This window comes from Macrobrachium rosenbergii, chromosome 48 (genome assembly GCF_040412425.1).
Source record: "Macrobrachium rosenbergii isolate ZJJX-2024 chromosome 48, ASM4041242v1, whole genome shotgun sequence".
Lineage (NCBI taxonomy): Eukaryota > Metazoa > Arthropoda > Malacostraca > Decapoda > Palaemonidae > Macrobrachium > Macrobrachium rosenbergii.
In genome coordinates, this window is record NC_089788.1 from 57,431,434 (window position 1) to 57,449,960 (window position 18,527).

General features: G+C 40.3%; 1 protein-coding gene across 25 annotated transcripts in view; it reads left to right on the top strand.

The window, feature by feature from the left end:
- Window positions 1-18,527, top strand: part of tim (timeless) — a 510,805-nt gene that overhangs the window by 64,149 nt on the left and 428,129 nt on the right. For 14 of the 25 annotated variants that reach the window (XR_010850869.1, XR_010850868.1, XM_067091825.1 and 11 more), the window contains one exon: window positions 5,972-6,126. Coding sequence is in view for 23 of the 25 variants with exons in the window: in XM_067091825.1 (XP_066947926.1) it covers window positions 6,054-6,126 (73 nt within the window). In the remaining 2 variants the exon portion in view is untranslated. Of the gene's footprint in view, window positions 1-5,971; window positions 6,127-10,174; window positions 10,410-11,525; window positions 11,566-15,962; window positions 16,473-18,527 lie in introns of those variants that run through there. The other 11 variants (XM_067091829.1, XM_067091841.1, XM_067091842.1 and 8 more) reach the window with 3 other exon arrangements.

An 18,527-nucleotide genomic window follows, 5' to 3' on the forward strand; every position in this document is an offset into this window, starting at 1 on the left:
GCGTGCGTGTATGTATGTATGTCTACATATATATATTACATGTATAACTGAATCACGAAAATATGGAACGTGATGAATATATAAATAAAGATAAAATCCACGTAGGAAACGGAAACACTGGAGTGCTGCGAGGCCTTTCGACGCTAAGTAAAGGACATATCGTCGAAAGGCCTCGCAGCACTCCAGTGTTTCCGTTTCCTTCGTGGATTTTATCTTTATTTATATACATACACACAAAATAGTTTCCAGGGTCTATTGGACCTCTGTTGACCTGAGTTGGTGGTTCCCAAACTGGATATATTTCCGGCGGCATAATGCGAGGATTGTTAAAGGCACCCAAATTCAGAATATGCTACAAATGCTTTTATTCGCGTGCGGTTAATTTAGCTTGGTTTTTAGAAATTCAGAAAAAGAATTAATTTTTTGCCTTCTGAATAATCATTATTACAGCTAGCGTACTATTGCGGAAGCCCCAAATAGTGGTTCATGCTTTGCCCGTTTGATGACACATCCTGTCACTGTGTCCATACATAAGCGCGTTAAATTGGAGGTTGCAATAAATGTCCCTTGGTTACCTTTGTGCAGTGTATGGAAATCGCTGACTCAAGCACTGCATTATTAGAGGTAAAGGATTCCCTTTTAAATCACGCCGGGACATACGCCTTCATTCCCCTTACATTTCTCTTAAAATCTCCCCCCATGTGTGTTTTAGAAAACTATTGAGATGGCTATTTGTCTGTCCGTCCGCCCTCAGATCTTAAAAACTACTGAGGCTAGAGGGTTGCAAATTAGTATGCTGATCATCCACCCTCCAATCGTCAAACATACCAAATTCCAGCCCTCTAGCCTCCGTCGTTTTTATTTTATTTAAGGTTTAAGTTAGCCATGACCATGCGCCTGGCACCGCTGTAAGTGCCAACAACATAGGCCACCACCGGGCCGTGGCTGAGAGTTTCATACAGCATTAAGCGCTGTATAGAAAACTCGATTGCGCCGAAGAAACTAAGGCGCATGTTTTACTTGTTTTATTTAAAGGCATTACGAATACAGAAGTTTGCGGGTTCGATTTGAGATTAAAAATCTGTCGTGTTAACTTTTTCTTATAGATAGCCGGAGGGTTCAGTCTGTTTTGTTGCTTCAAGAAGTCTAATGGTTTAATTTTGTTCCTCTCGTTTGCTAGAGGCTTATCAGGTTACTTTTATTGCATTACTAATTATTGTTAATGATATTCTGATCACTGGTATTGCAGGTTGAAGACTCGGACCGCCCCGATCCCAGCCTGTAAAATAATCTGAAAGATAGTATGGGGTTTTCCTATAATATTGTCCCTAAAATAATCTGAAAAATAGTATGGGGTTTTCCTATAATATTGTCCCTAAAATAATCTGAAAGATAGTATGGGGTTTTCCCATAATAATGTCCCCATGTAACATATAAATAAATGTGCATATAAATTTTTCCAGGGCACATTTCTTCTCGTATCTTTGAAGTAAATTAACAGTGAGGTGAAAAAGGGAACTAGTAGAATCTGTATGAACATAGGAGTGTTAACTACGAAAGTTAAATATACCGTAGGTAGGCCTAATAGGAAAATGCCTTTTCAACTTCGTGAGTAGTTGTATGACCAGGCGTGAACGTTTGATATGCCTCGGAAGAAAACCACTTTCCCAATTGAAATTATTGGTTCGTATCGCCAAGTAAGCCAGCATGGCGAGTGTCTTGAGGGTTTTTCGACCCAGAATTGAAGAATCTTGCGAGTTTGTTGAATTTGGAAAAGTTGTTCATCGTTCGTGAGCGGCAGCGGCAAAGTCATTCTTGGGCTGTTGAGAATGTCGCACAGGAACAAGAAGGCCGGTGCCCAAACCCCTCCACCCAAGCTACGACCAGGGAGGAACATCTGTGATGACTCAGCAGGTAGGAGTATGCCCCTCCCCACCCCCCTTCCACTGCCCTTTGCTCACAGGGACAGTGAGTTCGTGTTGATTGTCAACCTTGGGGTTGACAAATTTATCTAACAAGCCGCAAGAGGGGCTTGAACCGTGGCCATCGCTTGAACTCCGGAACACCGCGCTGTGGAGACCTGGCGAAACCATCTCTTGGGAGTTAATACATTTCGTTGTATTGTAGGCAGGGTGGAGAAATGTGTCGGGATAAGGACTTCATCCCAGAAGAAGAACAGGAAGGTTAAATTCCCCTGAAGTCACTCCTTGTCATTTATTTAAAAAAGTATAATTTATTTATATATATATATATATATATATATATATATATATATATATATATATATATATGGACAGACGGATGGATATAGTATTCATGAACAACTTTGGAAGCAAAACTGATTGTCCGAACCTGTTATTGGAAATATTAGAAGCAATAATGATAGGAATAATGGATAGCACCTATAATAAAAAGGAAGTATGGTGTAGGTCTTTAGGAAGCATATAATATATATTTTCTGCGGCCGATTTACCCTCATCTTCCAAAGATTATGGTCACGCTCATGGAATATGGATATCATCATGCAACGGGTCATGATTCAAAATAACCAAATTAGGCATAAATTTCTGGAATGCTGATATTTCCTCTTGAATCTCCTGATCGACCTTCAACTCTGTTCGAATTTTATGTTCTCTCGCTTTCCTGGTATTCGCCTTCGTTGAAACGCTAGTTTTCGATATTTATGCCTTGTCTTGGCTTTGTTTTGAAATTATTTGGACGTTTTACTTCTTTCAATATGGGGTACTTCCGTTTTCTGTGATTTTACGTTTGATATTCTCTCATACCAGTGAAGCTTTGGTTTTTCCTGTCGGAACTGATTTGCCCTGGAATACCTTGGACAGTTGGAAAGCATGCTGAGGTGGATCTCACTGCATGAGAGGCTGGAAAATGAAGAAACTCAAAGTGCCGGAGTAGTAAAGATGACTGATATGGTTAGAGAGTCGAGATTGAGATGGTATGATATGGTCCTTGGTGGTGAGGATGGGGGATGGTCGGGTGGTTGGATAGAAGGTCAACATGGAGGCAGAGGATTAGATGGAGTGAAAAAGTCAAGGATGATTTGAAGATGAAGGGTTTAGTGAAGTAAGTTCCTTTCGGTAGGAATAGTTGGAGATGACACATCAGGGCAACCGACCCCTTACCTTAGGGATAGCAGTGGGTATGAAGAAAAGAGCTTCCGTAGTTGGAAAAGCTGCATGGCCATGAGGGCAGGCATGAAGTTGCAAATACTATTTAATTTATTCAACTCCCTCAACAGGAAAAGAAGTGTACCATACTCAGTGAATAGCTTTCATATTCTATCGGTGCATTTTCTCTTGCGGGTTCGGTGTTATTTGAAAACTAGTATACCCTTAAGGTCAGAAATAACGGTGATAAATAAGATAAGATCGAGTTGACAAACCCCGTCTCTAGGGCTGTCGCATACCGTCCCAAATCTTGAAATAAAGTTCTTTCATTGTTATTACTTGTATTGGGGCCTGGCTCTGGGGTGGACGGTGCAAAGTTCAGACGTGGAGTTCAGTACTTCTAGATTGTAGCTGTTGCACTCGAAAGCAATAAGTGAATAGGTAAACATCGTGTTTGCTTATATAAAGATCATTATTATTTTTTTGTTTTATGAAAATGATAGGAGATGAAGATTGAAATTTTATTGGGGGGAGTGGTTGTTTTGAGATGTGACGTGTGCATTATGGGTAAAGGTGAAAGGGAATTTACGTATTGCCATAGTGTCTCAAAAGCTAACGTTAGATTCAGAGTCGAATTGTAGATTGAACGCCCACAATGAAATCGCATTAGTGTAGATCGAAGGTTGACAGTTTTGTTCATCTTTGGGCATAAGGGTACTATCGTAGGCATCTTCTTCATAACGGGAGCTGAATACGTAATAGTTGGTGAAAGCGTTCGTTTTATTCGTTCCCTGCCAGACACGGTTAAGGTGCAGTACTGAGTAAGAATAACTGCCTGAATTCCCTGGGTAGTAAGACAGTCGTTTTTGTAGTAGAGAAATTGGCATACGATGTTTTTATATACATTGTTATTACCATTTGTATCGGAAAGTGTAAGCATGCCCACAGTACAAGCAAGAAAGGCAAACATTTACCCTAGAATCCTATACACGGTAAAAGCGTAATACTTTGCGTAAGGAGTAAAAGGTAAAAATTTAGATGCGAACGTCGACACCGACATTCCGTACTGCAGTTACTTAATTGGAATCCAGCATATGACCCGACGAAAACCCTACAGGATTTGGCCTTTTGATTGAGTCAGCTTCACGTTGAAAAATAGGTCAAGGTTAAACATATTTGGAGGAAATAATCACCAGTACGCAAAAAAGGTAAATGCCTGTCAGGTTTCGTGAAAATCAGAAAAATTAAAACTACTACTAAACCTACTACTACTACTACTACTACTAATAATAATAATAATAATAATAATAATAATAATGATACCTAATTCAATATCTTTCGACGTAGTCAAATAGTAGTAAATCAACAAACATGCAGTACATCCATACGCAGCACAGGAGGTCAGAAAAGGCTAGAATGGAGCATAGCGACAAAACAGCAATACCACGCGTCTAAACTAACAAATGTCGTTCTCGGTTGCTTAATCTTAGCTATTCCGCTTCTTGCGAGGCGTATGTTGGTCATTGTGTGTTCTATAGATTATCTTCCGTTGTAGAATTCTGGGAAAGTAATCATAAAAAATGTTCTCTCTAACGTGGCACTCAATTCCCGTAGAATTTCTCTCTCTCAACACTCAACACCCACGCGTATATATAAATGAGGAATGACATGGAAGAACGGCATTCTTGTTGGAAACCATCGACGTACACACTGTCTAATGATAAGAGATCGTCTGTGGTGTGAGCACGTCCTCTCCCCTTATCCGGGAGCGTTTTCCCCATTTATGAAAGTAGAAAAGAAAAGGAAAGAAAGAGCAAAGCCTGTGTGTACTTAAGCAGTACCCAAGGCTTTCGGGTACTTTGGTCCCCTCCTTTCAGACTCATTTCTCTTCAGGGGACCGGTTTCTTTTCCTGTTCGTCAACTAATTTTCTTTTCTGAGGCAATCTCAGCTCATTTTTTCCCACTTCGTCACCCATGTTACTTTTCCCCTCCCGCACTTTTCTTCTACAACGTACTAAATATCGTCAGTTTCCGAAAGATGCTGAATGCCTCTTGATGTCAGGTGTATGCGTAACATGCGATACTTAGTCTCTGCATGAGGCCTATAATTATTGAGGCAATTTCCTTGGTTGTTTAATAGGAAGTTGACATGCAACAAATGCAGCTATTTTTAGTCTGTATATTGTGTGAAAATTTGTGCGTCTGCCAGATATGGTAGTTAAATCTTATGTGCATTGAGAGACCAACAAAGCTAAGAGTTCTTTAGAGATGGTTGTTAGAAATAGTTTTCAGTCACAATCGATATGCCTTCAGTTGAAATGTTAATGTCATGAAAGTAAGCAATTGGTTTTTTACTTTCTTGTGCTTAGCAAGAAATATCTTTATGTTCTCTGAATATAGATGATAACGTTAGATGAAATTTTTGAAATAAATTCTTTCCAGCAGCACCGCCCGCTGAAAGTTTGAACAGTTCTTTAAAGCTCGTTGGTTATTTTGGCCAGATGCTTCCGGGTTCGAATCCCAACTATAGGCTATTTAAGCCTTTGGGAATTTCAAGCCGAGAGCCCTTTGAATGGGATTGTTTGAAAGGCTCATTGTGACAGCCGCTCAGTGCAGGCAGCGCAAAAACCCAGTTGAATTACAGTGTTACGGTAATCACTCTGTTTGGGCTTCTGTTTGTTTCGTGCAAATGAATTTTGTTGGTGCTTTGTGTATGCGTCTATGGTCATTATTTACACTCAGGGTCTTCGTAGCGTACATGTGCACGTGGGAGTAGTTTATTTTTATAATTATTGGATATTCCCTTGCCATAGTCTAATATCTATTACTCTTTTTATTTACAGGACTTTCTATTATGCGTAGTGATAGTCGGGGAAATGTCTGCTTCCGAGAATGCAGTACCTCTGAGGCGGGCAGGAGCAGCTGATGCCTCTTACTTCCAAACAGCAGAAGAAGAAAGTTCGTTTTAGTTTGGAGTCGCCAAGTTCAGAGAAAAAAGGTAAGACATTTTTTCTTGACCTTCTGTGTCAAGGATTATTACTCGTAGCAGGCATTTTACTTCGATGTAATGTATTCAGTATGGTAATAAAACTGTCTGGTGGTGTAGCTTTGCTTGTTTTATTTCTCAGAATATGGCTCTGTCAAGAGGACGATGTTTTTCTTTGTGTCACACTGCTGGAGTTGTTCTGTTATCGCATTTATGTATGTTATGAAGGAGTTGACGAAATATTGTGTACAGAAATAGTAGGCATCTTCTTCGGATGTGGTGTAATTCACCCCTTCATGACACACTTACCATTTTACGCTCACTGTGAACTGGGAGTTGTTATCTCAGGCAAACTGACGAAGATGTTTCACCGAATTAGTAATGTGCAGCTCTGTTTGCGTTGTCTTCACTATGAGAGTTACAGGGAGTCACATGATCAGTGATAGAGATTGACAGTTTTTAAAGTTGTATTATAATGCACCCCCATGGTGCCAGTCAAGACTTGCAGTTTTCATTCTCCTTCTAAAATTTGGAGGACGGAGTTTTTTCTTCTGTTGCCTTTGGCCGGTAAAATATTAGAAAACGGGTTACTTATATAGTTCCAACTAAATCGTCAAACAAGGAAACTTTGACCCCCCCCTCTCTCTCTCTCTCTCTCTCTCTCTCTCTCTCTCTCTCTCTCTCTCTCTCTCTCTCTCTCTCTCTTTCTATTTGATGCAAATGTGTGGATGGTCCGCAGAGATACAGGTGAATGAAACGGCGTGACCTGGTTGTCTCGAGCGAGTCCTACAATAGGTGGCGATGCGATCTGGCACAGAGGCACCTCCTCCTCCTCCTCCTCCAACTCCTTCTCCTCCTCTCGTCTCTTGTCCATGCGTCGCCCAGGTGTCACTTATTACGAAACGTAGGGACGTTTTCTACGGACATAAGCCTAACCCAACGCTCTGCAACTTCTTTAGTATCAATGGAATGTCCCGTCTGTTTTTCAAGTCGTCAGGGTGCTACATGTCCTTTTTCAGTAAAGTGAAAAGGGACAGTGGAAATATTGAAAGGACGAACTCACGTCAGTGACGTCTGTATGATGTAATTGGAATTACTTAGGAAATTTGTAGACCAAGGGGATTAGCGTATTTATTTGCCACTGTACTTCAATTTTTCTTTCTTTCTTTTCCGAGATCTACGCCTTTGTCCCTTTCGTACCCTACTGACAGTTGAATTTTTTCTCCCTTTACAAAAACTGGTTCTTGTAGAGTGATCCTCATACTATGGTGTTTGTCACTGTCGCCATTACATCGATATGGAAAGGCGAGAGATTTTTTATTGAGATGAACCCCGTAGTGGAATTGTGCCGTTAGTGTGCTTCACGTTGTGTACCTGTGCTTTTCTTTAGGATGTTGCGGCATCCCTTCGGCCCGGAGCTCCGTCCACTTTTGAGCCTTTTACTTGACCCCCATTCCCTCTTCCTTTCTTTCATCTTGCTTTGCAGGACCTCTGCTGGCTGTTACTTCTAAGTGCATCCGTGGGGTTTTGTCCCAGCTCTACCTTTAGAGCCAGCCTTGTGCTTCATTTCCCTTCCTTTCTGAATCTCCTTATATTGTTGTCCAACCACTTCAACTCCTCAGTTCACTGTTCTAAACCGCTGATTGGCCGAAAGTGCCCCAGTGGTTGGCGTGACAGCCCAGATTTCATAATTTCAATCCAGTCGATATTGAGGTGGGAGGGAAAGCAAATTTCAGTGTGTATGGGAAGCAGTGTCATTGCATCGATCTACGAGGACACTAGAACCTTCAGTTCGACCTAGAAGGTAACGGCAAGAGAAACATTTTCTCGTTTTTAAATGACAAGTGAGCCATGCCTCGATCTGCAATGGCAACGGAGCCATAATATCTGTCAAGTTTGGCAAGAGAAACATTACTTTCATTTGAAACCTCACAAAAATGAGCGCCTATTGTTTACACTTGTTAAAAAACGTAGAATTAAAATTGCTTATCTTTCTTGAAAGTAATTGTACAAATGAGAATGATTGAACTATTAAGGCGAATTCACGCGTTACGTCATAATCATATAAGTACCGGTATTTCCAGTAAGTATACTGGTACTATAAGAGGCAGCATAATTTCATGTATCTGTCTTTAGTCAATAGTACAGGATATATCACACGTCCGCAATAGCACGTATCCAGTGTACACTGTTTTTCAGTGTACTTGGTTGAGTGTCAGTATATTTAAATAAGTGGTATTTTATATTTTATTTACGTACTTTCTAAGAAATTCGTTTTAGAAATAGGTTACATTTACTCAACATTTGTAGCACTTAGTAACATTGCCAACCTCTCCTTTGAGGGACATGTTAGAGTTTCTGCTCCGCTTTGGACAAATGGGAACACTAGTCTTGAGACAATACTGAAATATCTCTGTGACAAAAGAAATTCTACTTAGGCTGTGTGTTGATTGAGTCTTTTCCGTTGACAAGGATGTTCTTGTCGGTTGCAGTATGTTTGAATGTGGTTCTTGTATCCGATCAGGTGGAAGGTCCTGTATCTGTGGGAGTGGGCTGTCGATATACAGTATAGAGAAAAAGGAGACCAAAACTGGCTTGAAATGTGCCAGCTGGTAAATCTGAAATGCAGTGATCGCTCCACCATTGTGCAGAACATGCTCTCTTTTACATGTGGTGCACTGGCAAGCGCACTCAGCTCACATTTCACAAATGAAATGATCAGTGTTCGATTCTGGAACTGGACAAGGACGGAAGAATGGGCACGCACCCTAAAATACAGTGGGCCTCTTTTGACCCAAGGAATGAAATATGTACTTAGTGGTTAGTCAACCATAGTGGATTGACATCAGGCTTTAGACAAAAAGAGAGAAATGAGACAGAAAAGAAAAAACAGCGGACGAGAGTGGTCATTGGCTCGTCAGAATATCCACCATCAAAACGGGAGAGCTTCGACAAGGTAATCCTCACTCCACGTGGGTGAAACCATTGCTAAGATAGTCTAATACAAACCTTTTGTGTCGCCATAACGGCCTCAAGTTTTCCAGTCATAAAAGGCTAACCGGGTATTTCGTTACGCTCAAAAGCCAAGATGGGGTCGAGAGTTAGGGCGTTTGCCAGTCTTCTTACGTAATACTTTGTGTCCTGATGTTTCTATTCATGGACGCACAAGATTAAAGCCTTCCAAAAATACCTGCTCAAAATGGATATGACCAATTTTATCTCGTGGACGGTCCCGCTCCCGACGATTCATTTGGAGGGTTTCCAGGAAGGGGCCAGGGTTATGTATTTGGGCAAATGGATTTGCAGGGATTATCTCTGCTACGCGTGGTTTAAGAGGATTCCAGTTTTGACTTGTTGTTGTTGTTGTTGTTGTTGTTGTTGTTGTTGCCGTTGTGTTTTTTGCGGATCCTGTGGAATGCGCAAGATCTTTGTTCTCGCTTTGAGTGCGGTGGCATGGCGCCGCGTACAACTGTCTGCGGCCTTCTCTTAACAGACGACAACAATTAATTTTCCCCATCTTTTGGACATTGTCACAGATCCACATAACCGTATTTACTCAGTGTTTGCATAGTGCTTTATTGAATTCAAGAGGAAACAAAGTCGTGTTTTGAGTAGGGTAGTGACGATTAGAAAAAGAAACATGCAGGTTATAATAACACTGTGTTGGATTTTAAACTTTCCAGAGGATGAATGGAGAAACAAATAAACTGGAACAAGTACTTCCGTAAAAGTTTCTCTCTTTGAGAAATCTATAAGAGACTGACCACCTCTTGCAATGCACTGCTTTCTTCACACTGATGTTTGTGACCCGCGTCAAGCATCGCTTTCACGTCACTCTCGTACTCTTTATCCCATCACTGTGTTTTGGTCCTGAGGAAATCGAGAGAGTGTGGGAGGAGGGTGTTGTGAAACAATTCATACCTTTTTGTGTTTTTTTTTTCTTTTCGTTAATGCATGCATGGGTGGCCTTTGTTGTTACTGTGCCTTTGTGCGTGCGTGCGTGCGTTCGTTCGTGTGCATGTGTGACCGTGCGCGAAGGCATTGGGCAGGAAGGAATGGTAGTTGTGCGAGGACCACAATATCAGGAACACCTTGTAGTGCCTTTCGTCTGCGCCTCCTGCGCCATGGATATAACTCTCTGCGCCCAGTGAATGCGGCCGACCTACCGTGCGATATTTTTCCGGTTGTTTTTCCCCTCCCAACACTGTACTCGCTGTGCCATGGATGAGGAATGTCCTTCGAGGAAAATGACATCGAGGATCTCCGCTTTCTCTCGGAAAGCGGAGGAAGTTCTGGTAATTGTCACTTTGTTTCGATCATTGTTTTGCCGAGTGTTTGTATGAATGCGCCAACTCTCGTTCGTGTCTCTGAGAGCTCCTGCAAGTTTGTATGCTTACCTGCGGAAAGTTTCCTCGAGGTCCTTTTGCTTATTACGGGATGAAGGGTAAATGCGACCGAGTAGGTGGTTTTCAAGATTGCCCAAGTAGAGTTTGGGGTGGGGTGGGGGCATGGAATGGGGACGGCTTAAAGTGTAAACTTGAAGGTTCAAGAGAAGCGGAAAACACTTCTCAGGATATGGGGTTTGGCATTTATATGATGGACTGTATTGACTTGAAGGACGGAATCTTTGTTTAAGTGGTGGGTCGAATAAAGATAAGCCTTAGAATTGTTTGTTAATTCTATATGGCTTTATTTTTTAATTAGGGAAGTTTGGTAAGTAACTTATTACTTTTTAAAGGGTTAATTTTGGCTTTGACTGTAATTGTAATTGTAACGAAAACTTGCAAAGAGTTTAGAAAATGTTCTCTTCCAAATAATGAAAATGTGTTGTGAATGCGTGTTTGTGTTGTGTTTTAGATTAAGCTAGCCTTGTGCTGGCACGGGCTCTTCTTCTACGGCAGCCCGTATAAGTTGTGAATGCAAGAGTCTGTGTTGTAAGATTATACGGAAACTTGGGGGCGAAGGTATTTATATCTAAGCGATAAACAAATCAAGTTTAATCATTGCAGGTATCAACAGGAAGTGTTGACGGTAATGTGAGAATGAGAAAAATAGACAGAAACTGTAATATAGAAATTGTGTCATGGGTGGCCAGAGTTGGAATATGCTCGGTTAAATCTCATTTTTAATAAGTGATTTTTTAGCATTAGCTTTGAAATGTAGATGAGCGCTGTGTATGTTGGGTTGTGTGTGCAATAATGCGTGCGGCTGGAAAAGGCAGTGGTCGGAAGAGAGAGGAATGGTCTGAAGAAAATGTGGGCGTAAGTGCAGCGCTACGGCAGAATGTGTTGAAGTGGTCTGGTCGTGTGGTGATAATGAGAAAAGGGAGAGTGATAAGAAGTGTTCGTGAATCAGATGTCTTTAGGTGCAAGAAAGAAGTGGAAGCCAAGAAAGCTGTGGATCGATAAAGTGCAAGTGCTATGGTAATGAGAGCATCCAGGAAGCATGAAGGTGGGTTCAACGAGATTTGGGTTATTTTATTATTATCTTTTTCCATGATATGTATCCATTCTTAAGCTTCATTTAGAACAGCACTTTTACATGTGACAAGAAAAGACCTCCATCAGAAGGTAGATCAGTTGTAAGAACAACACGCGCGCAACCCCGTTACATCGAATTAACTTTGCTTGGGTAATTATGCGCAATAAGTGCATCTGCTCTGGCCAGGATTCGAACCTATGCCTTTTGGGTTTAACGCAGAGGAGTGATATGGATTTATCCAATTGGCGGTCTAAGGTAGATGCCTCTGTAAATAATTCCCTTTGGAAGCAAATTACTCCCTAGGTAAAGTGAATTCAGTATTAAGGGGTATTTACAGCTTAACATTCGGAGATATACATGTACATACTATATATAAAAAAATATATATATATATATATATATATATATATATATATATATATATATATATATATATATATATATATATATATTATATATATATATATATATATATATATATATATATATATATATATATATATATATATATATATATATATATATATATATATATATATATATATATATATATATATATATATATATATATTTGAAACAGTGATATTAAAGACAGGTTTCTCGAGTTGGAATCAAGTCAATCAAACAGTGAACCGTTTGAATAAGATGTGAAAATTGAATAGATTGAAACTGCATACGAAAGTAAGATTATGCAGAAATGAGTACGATCTGTATTACTGTACGGACATGAATCTGGTATGATAATAAGCCATACGATTTTGTTGATTTTGGAATAAAGCTCAGAGGTAAATATTAGGGGTCAGACGGTAGGTAGAGTGAGAAATGACACCACAAGGTGAATTACAGAAGTTCCATATGTAGTTGAGATAATGATAGAAGGGAGATGAAAATGGCTTGGACATGTCCTTCACACAGTCCATGAAAGATAATGTTAGCTGGGCTCCTGTGGGGACCACAGGAATGGGAAGACCCAAAACTACTTGGATGAGAACTATGATAAGATAGGCTGGAAATGAGTGGAGATTTGGCGAGGATGAAGCACAGGGAAGACGAGGGGCAATTTCACAGAGGCCCATTGCGTTACGTGGCGTTAAGCCACAAATGTTTAATGCCCAGTTCGCTCTACCTCTGAAATAATACTGCAGATGAATTATAGCTGTAAAGTGATTCGTCTCATGGCGGATCCGATCCACCGATAGCTACAGCCTCCCACTTCAGTGATTAGTACTATACCTCTCGGAGGTTGTCGCTGTCGGTAGATCGAATCCGCCTGTTGATTACAATTCCCGACAGTATTTCCGAGGTAGAGCGAGTTGGATATTAAACGACGTTTGTAGTTTAGTGCGAAGTAGTCGCTACTAAGGTTGGCAGTTAAAAAAAAATATTACCAGTTAATATTTTAGTGGCTTTACGATAATATAGAGTAAAATCGCGAACCCGTTCAGTTTTAAAGACAGTTGAGCTTCCCTAGTTTTTATGTATTGAACGTTACCCTTTTGAACTGGAAGATAATTGGCATTCTGCTGTTTTGGCGTAAAGAAATGAAAGATGGAGGGCTCTAAGCTGACGCTGTTGTAGTGCTGTAGTTACTTGGTTGAACGCCCGTTATCCAGCCCTTTTTTAGAGGAGATATATAACGGTTGTTGTGAATTGAAATCAGTACGTCAGCATATTTCCTTTAATAGCCATGCATTGAGGCTGTTATTGGTAGCCGAGGCAGGTTTTCTTTTTGTTTTAGCTAATATAGCAGCGCTTTTCAACTCTTAAACACTAGAAAGATGCATTCCTGGTAAGTTTGTTTCGCAGTACATTGCCATGTGGCATTCCATCTGTATAAGGATCTTACTCATTTTGATTAGTCGGTGCTGACTCAGCAGCTCTTTAGAGAATGGTATTCGTGGATCATCAATGAATAAGTTAAAATCTGGGTATTCTTCTGCAACACTTTAGCTGATAGCCATTGCTTTTTATTCCCCAGATTTGCATTAGTATTGAAGACAATAATGTCCAAAGCACCCGTAAATAAAGAACAGGTACAAGTAGGCGTGAATATAAAAAGGCGATGGATGTGGAAAAAGGAGCAAAGGTGCCTAAATCGTTTGTAAAATGTAAGAAACGGTAGACATAGGTGTATGAGGGCAGGTTCTTGACATCCAGCCTTTCTTAAAACCAGAAGAAAAGATCGAGGAGCTTGAGTGAAAGAGCGCTTGTCATTGCTAAAGTAAGACCAGGCATATGTTACTAACCATGAATGAAAGCTAAGAAGGTATTCATTTTTTTTTTCTTGATTATGTAAGATTGATGTTAACAGACCCGTACCTAATCCCATCAAGGGAAAAACTGAAGTAAAAACGTTTACGATGACGATGCTGAAGCTAACGGACGAGAGTCTGTGTAATGATTCTAACGTTTAAAACTTCTGAGTGATGATTCCGCTGCATATTGCTGTGGTTCTTGGGAAAGGAAGTCAGCGTTCAATATTAATCTTTTGTTGGATGTTCGAGTGGCAAGAAGTCCTTTGAACACTGTAGGGAAAGAGGTGCCATCAGTGAAATAGGAAACGTCTTTACTGTAAAGTCCGCAAGTCCCTTTGGGAATAATCAGTGAGATGACTTCCGGGAAAAATCCTATTTGTGCTTTTTATGAGATGCTAATGTGATTTTAGTAGGAGTTCATGCATTTAAATGTTACGTAGTAGCAGAACTGTTTAGATTAAATGTCAGTTTTAATCTCTTTTGTTTCAGGCAGTATTCATTGGAGTTTATAATGCAGTATTATGCTTTCAGGATAGATCTTTTTATCCACAAATTTATGAAGATAGTCATTTGAAATTAATTTTTTTATATTATTTTTTCTATAATATATGTATGCATGCATGTATGTGATATCATATCTACGAATTATGCCGTTACATAAAATGGAAAAGTCGTCGGGTGAAGAAAGTGTCTTGTCCGCTGTAAAGAGAAGTTGACTTGAGAAATAAAAGTTTGAATTGCATTATTTCTTTGGCTCACGTGTCGCAGCAGATCCTTCTGGTGGACAGGAGAGCACCAGGAACCCAGCAGGAAGGTGGGTAGCGCAGGAGAGATTTATCCTCGAGGTTTTTGCAGAGGGTAAATCTTGGATCCTCCAAGGCACATGGCGGCTCGACTCTTCTTGGTCCGGCCTCGCTTTCCCATTGTTCTCAGGAACCATGAGATGAGGCCGACGATGAGAAGCGAAACGTTCTCTCTCTCTCTCTCTCTCTCTCTCTCTCTCTCTCTCTCTCTCTCTCTCTCTCTCTCTCTCTCTCTTGCGTATGGCAGCTTTGATGCCTTTTTCTTTTATACATGGACGTAACGTCTGTTAATTTTTAATTGCACAAGGGAAACATGCTTTCTCTATACTTGTCGTCGTTGTGTAAACGGTTGCGCGCTGGGATCAGTGACTAGAGGGTTTGAAGCCTGGTCTAGGAGTCGATGATCTTGGCGCCTTTTTCTTAAATTTCATACAGATTTGGGACTGTTGGTGGCTCCAACTTTTTGGTAATCGTCCCTGAGAGAGAGAGAGAGAGAGAGAGAGAGAGAGAGAGAGAGAGAGAGAGAGAGAGAGAGAGATGAGCTTCATTTTCCTGTCAAAACTATACTCATGGTGTCCTGATCACACCCTAACAGAAAATGGTAGGGACTCGACCAGGTAGGCCTAGTCCTCTCCCTGCTCGGTTGGAACCAAGGAAGAACGTGAGTCTCCCTCTCCCGTTCATTGGCGATAATTGTTGGGAGGTTAACAACATGTTTTAATATTATTATTTGTTTTCGTGTTAATTGCACCAGTATCGTGGAGGTAGAAAATTTCGAAGATATTAAAATGGTTTAAAATTTAAAGCTTGTGTGTAACTCATTTATTTCTCGGAATTTCTCTTTTCAGGGTTCACTGTTGCAGGTTCTTTTTTTTTTTTCAGAACTGTAATGCGTAATCAGTGTCACTTCATTTTCATCTACATACATGAGAGAGAGAGAGAGAGAGAGAGAGAGAGAGAGAGAGAGAGAGAGAGAGAGGGCCTCTCCTCCCCTCACCCCTACCCCTACCCCTACAGTTGTCCCAGAGCTTGGCCTGACAACCGAAGTTTCTTATCAAATCTAATTATCTTCTCCTCCTCCATGTCTCAGGTGTCATGTTAGGTAGCTGTAAACAATTGTTAATGATCTCTCTCTCTCTCTCTCTCTCTCTCTCTCTCTCTCTCTCTCTCTCTCTCTCTCTCGTTTGCATTTGTTATGGTAAGATGACTGTAGTGACCCCAGTTATTATGATTTTCTTTACCGTTTTGATTTTGTTGTGAAACGGAACCAACCAGAAGGTAAAGATAATGAATTACTGTTCAATTTCAGGATTGGTTATGTCGGAGTTTTAAAATACTCTACGAAGGGCAGAAACTAACTCCGCTTGTGTCCGACCAGTTGCAAAGTTGGTCATCCAGTGTATGTAGTCTTACTTGGTGGGTATAAACGAGAAGTGTCCACGGAAAAACGCTTTTTTCTCCGAGTGATTCTTATGGTGAACATTCCCTCCCCCCGATTTTTTTCTGTTAATGAATTAACTTTGAACTGGATGTGCCGTACATGAGAAATATCACTCCAGTAATGAGAAGAGGAGCCTTCATATTGGGTTTATGCAGTCATTGCTTGGTGTCATTTTGTGGTTTTGAAAGATTGAACGTTAGAGGAATTTATGAGGTTCCTTGACCGAGTTTAAAGAAAAGAAAAGCTTAGGAAGAGTTTTCTGTCTCTCTTCTTCCCAAAGGCTTCAAAAGCCTGTGTTCAGGAGTATGCAAACTACCAGTTCGCCAAATTGCAAATGGATTACAAAATGTCTTCACACACCTTCATCATGTCGCCAAGGTACTTCATGTTCTTTGTGTCTTTCAATCACCAAAAGGAAGGGTCCTGGGGTGTGCATGTTAAGACTGGGTTCGCTTTGTGAAGGTGCTGTAAAGATGTCCCGTCTTACGTCTGAGTCTCTCTCTCTCTCTCTCTCTCTCTCTCTCTCTCTCTCTCTCTCTCTCTCTCTCAGCTAAGCATTTTCACTAATCGAAGTGAATAATGGTTTTGTCGCTGCTATTTTTTTTCTTGCGTTTCCGTACTTCTTGTTTGTTATATCTATATGGTTTACTTCTGTTGAGATTATAAGTGTCTTTTATGCTTGTCCTTTATCTTTGTAATGCGCAGCGTTTCATGTTCAAGTCTTACGAATATTTATGTCCTCGTCAAGTAATCAGCTGTTAACTGTACCGAAACCTGTACGTAGATGTTCCTGTCAGATCGATCTTGCTTCAAAAACTCGTTGCCTTTTATGTATGTCTCCATATATACTGTAAGTGTATGTTAACGTATTGATTTCTACCCATTTTTCTTTCAGATTCGTAAGTGTTTTCAGTGAAGGTTTAATGACAGGTAATGTTTCAGTCAAGTAGCCGTAAAGATAACTGGACTGGCTTTGATTACTTGTACATTAGAAAGCTCAGAAATGAAGCATCTAATTCAGGTATAGTTTTGTAACTTGAATTTTTCTCTAATCTTCATCTTTTGAAATAGATACACGAATGCGTTTAGCCCAGTTGCTCTTTCAGAAAACAGCTTTATTTGTGACTGTTGATGATTAGGTAAACTTTAAAAGTTCCTGTTTGATCCTTCCTTTCCTCATTGGTACCCTCTGTAATAAGATTTGGTAGGTAAATTTCTCGTTAGTTTGAGACCCTTGCCAGACCATGGACGTGGATGGGGACGTGGACCGTTGTGACATTCTGACAGAACAGAGCTTGAAGCGCCGACTGCAGTGAATTTGCCTCGTCCTGGGAAAACCAAAGGTAAAAACTTACTTGAATGGTGATGCCGAAGGTGTAGTAGGCTTCCTTTGAATGTATTGCTCCCTCTCAATCGAAGACTGTTTTTTTTCTTAATACAGTAGTGTAACTCCTGATTAAATTACCGATAATTTATCAGGACCACGCTCCCCTCCCTCTTTCAATGGCCTCACAAGTCAACACGCCCCTCTGCACTAGAAGGGTAACGATAGCCTGTCGTAGTGGCCTCATGGTAGTTGTAGCTGACGTTTCCATCGTTAGATAGATATCGATGTCAGTTTTCCCTGCGAAGTAAAAGAATTCCTTCACGCCACACTGCAGGTAGTACGAAAGGCTCATTTTTTTTACCGTTTTCCAACTAGCTGTCCACTTCTTTAACTCCTCCCTGCTCCAATTTTCATTCATGTAAGAGCAAATCCACGTTTTTAGTTATGTGCCTCAGTGGTCAGGTTCAATTTCTTCATGGAAATGACAGCATTTATCCGCCTGACTTGACAAATCCGTGGGGAAATCCGTATGATATCTTGTTTGAATATTCGTGTGCTAGTGCTCCTCTCCCAATGAATGAAAAGAAATGGCTGTATTTTAGTAATTTTGGAATTGCATCGTACAAACATACAGTACTTTATGTCGCTTTTTATTATCATGGGTAGAATTTTTGTGATAGGGAGTTCATTACGCATAGACTATATATATACACATACATACACATATATACACAAATATATACATATACACACACATCAGTTGTATTAGAAATAGGAAAAATGAAAAATGGTATGCTCACCAGCCGTCCGCCAAGGGACCTCTTCTTGGCGGATGAAACTGTTGATCATTTTTTAACAACTCACATTTTCATATCCTCTGTGGGAATACAGTTGAGTGATATTTCTTCGAGTATATGAAGATTACACACACACACACACACACACACACACACACACACACACACATATATATATATATATATTATATATAATATATATATATATATATATATATATATCCACACACACACACACACACACACGCACGTGTGGGTAGGAGGGTGTATGTGAATAGCCTAAATTCATACCTTATACTATATACTGTA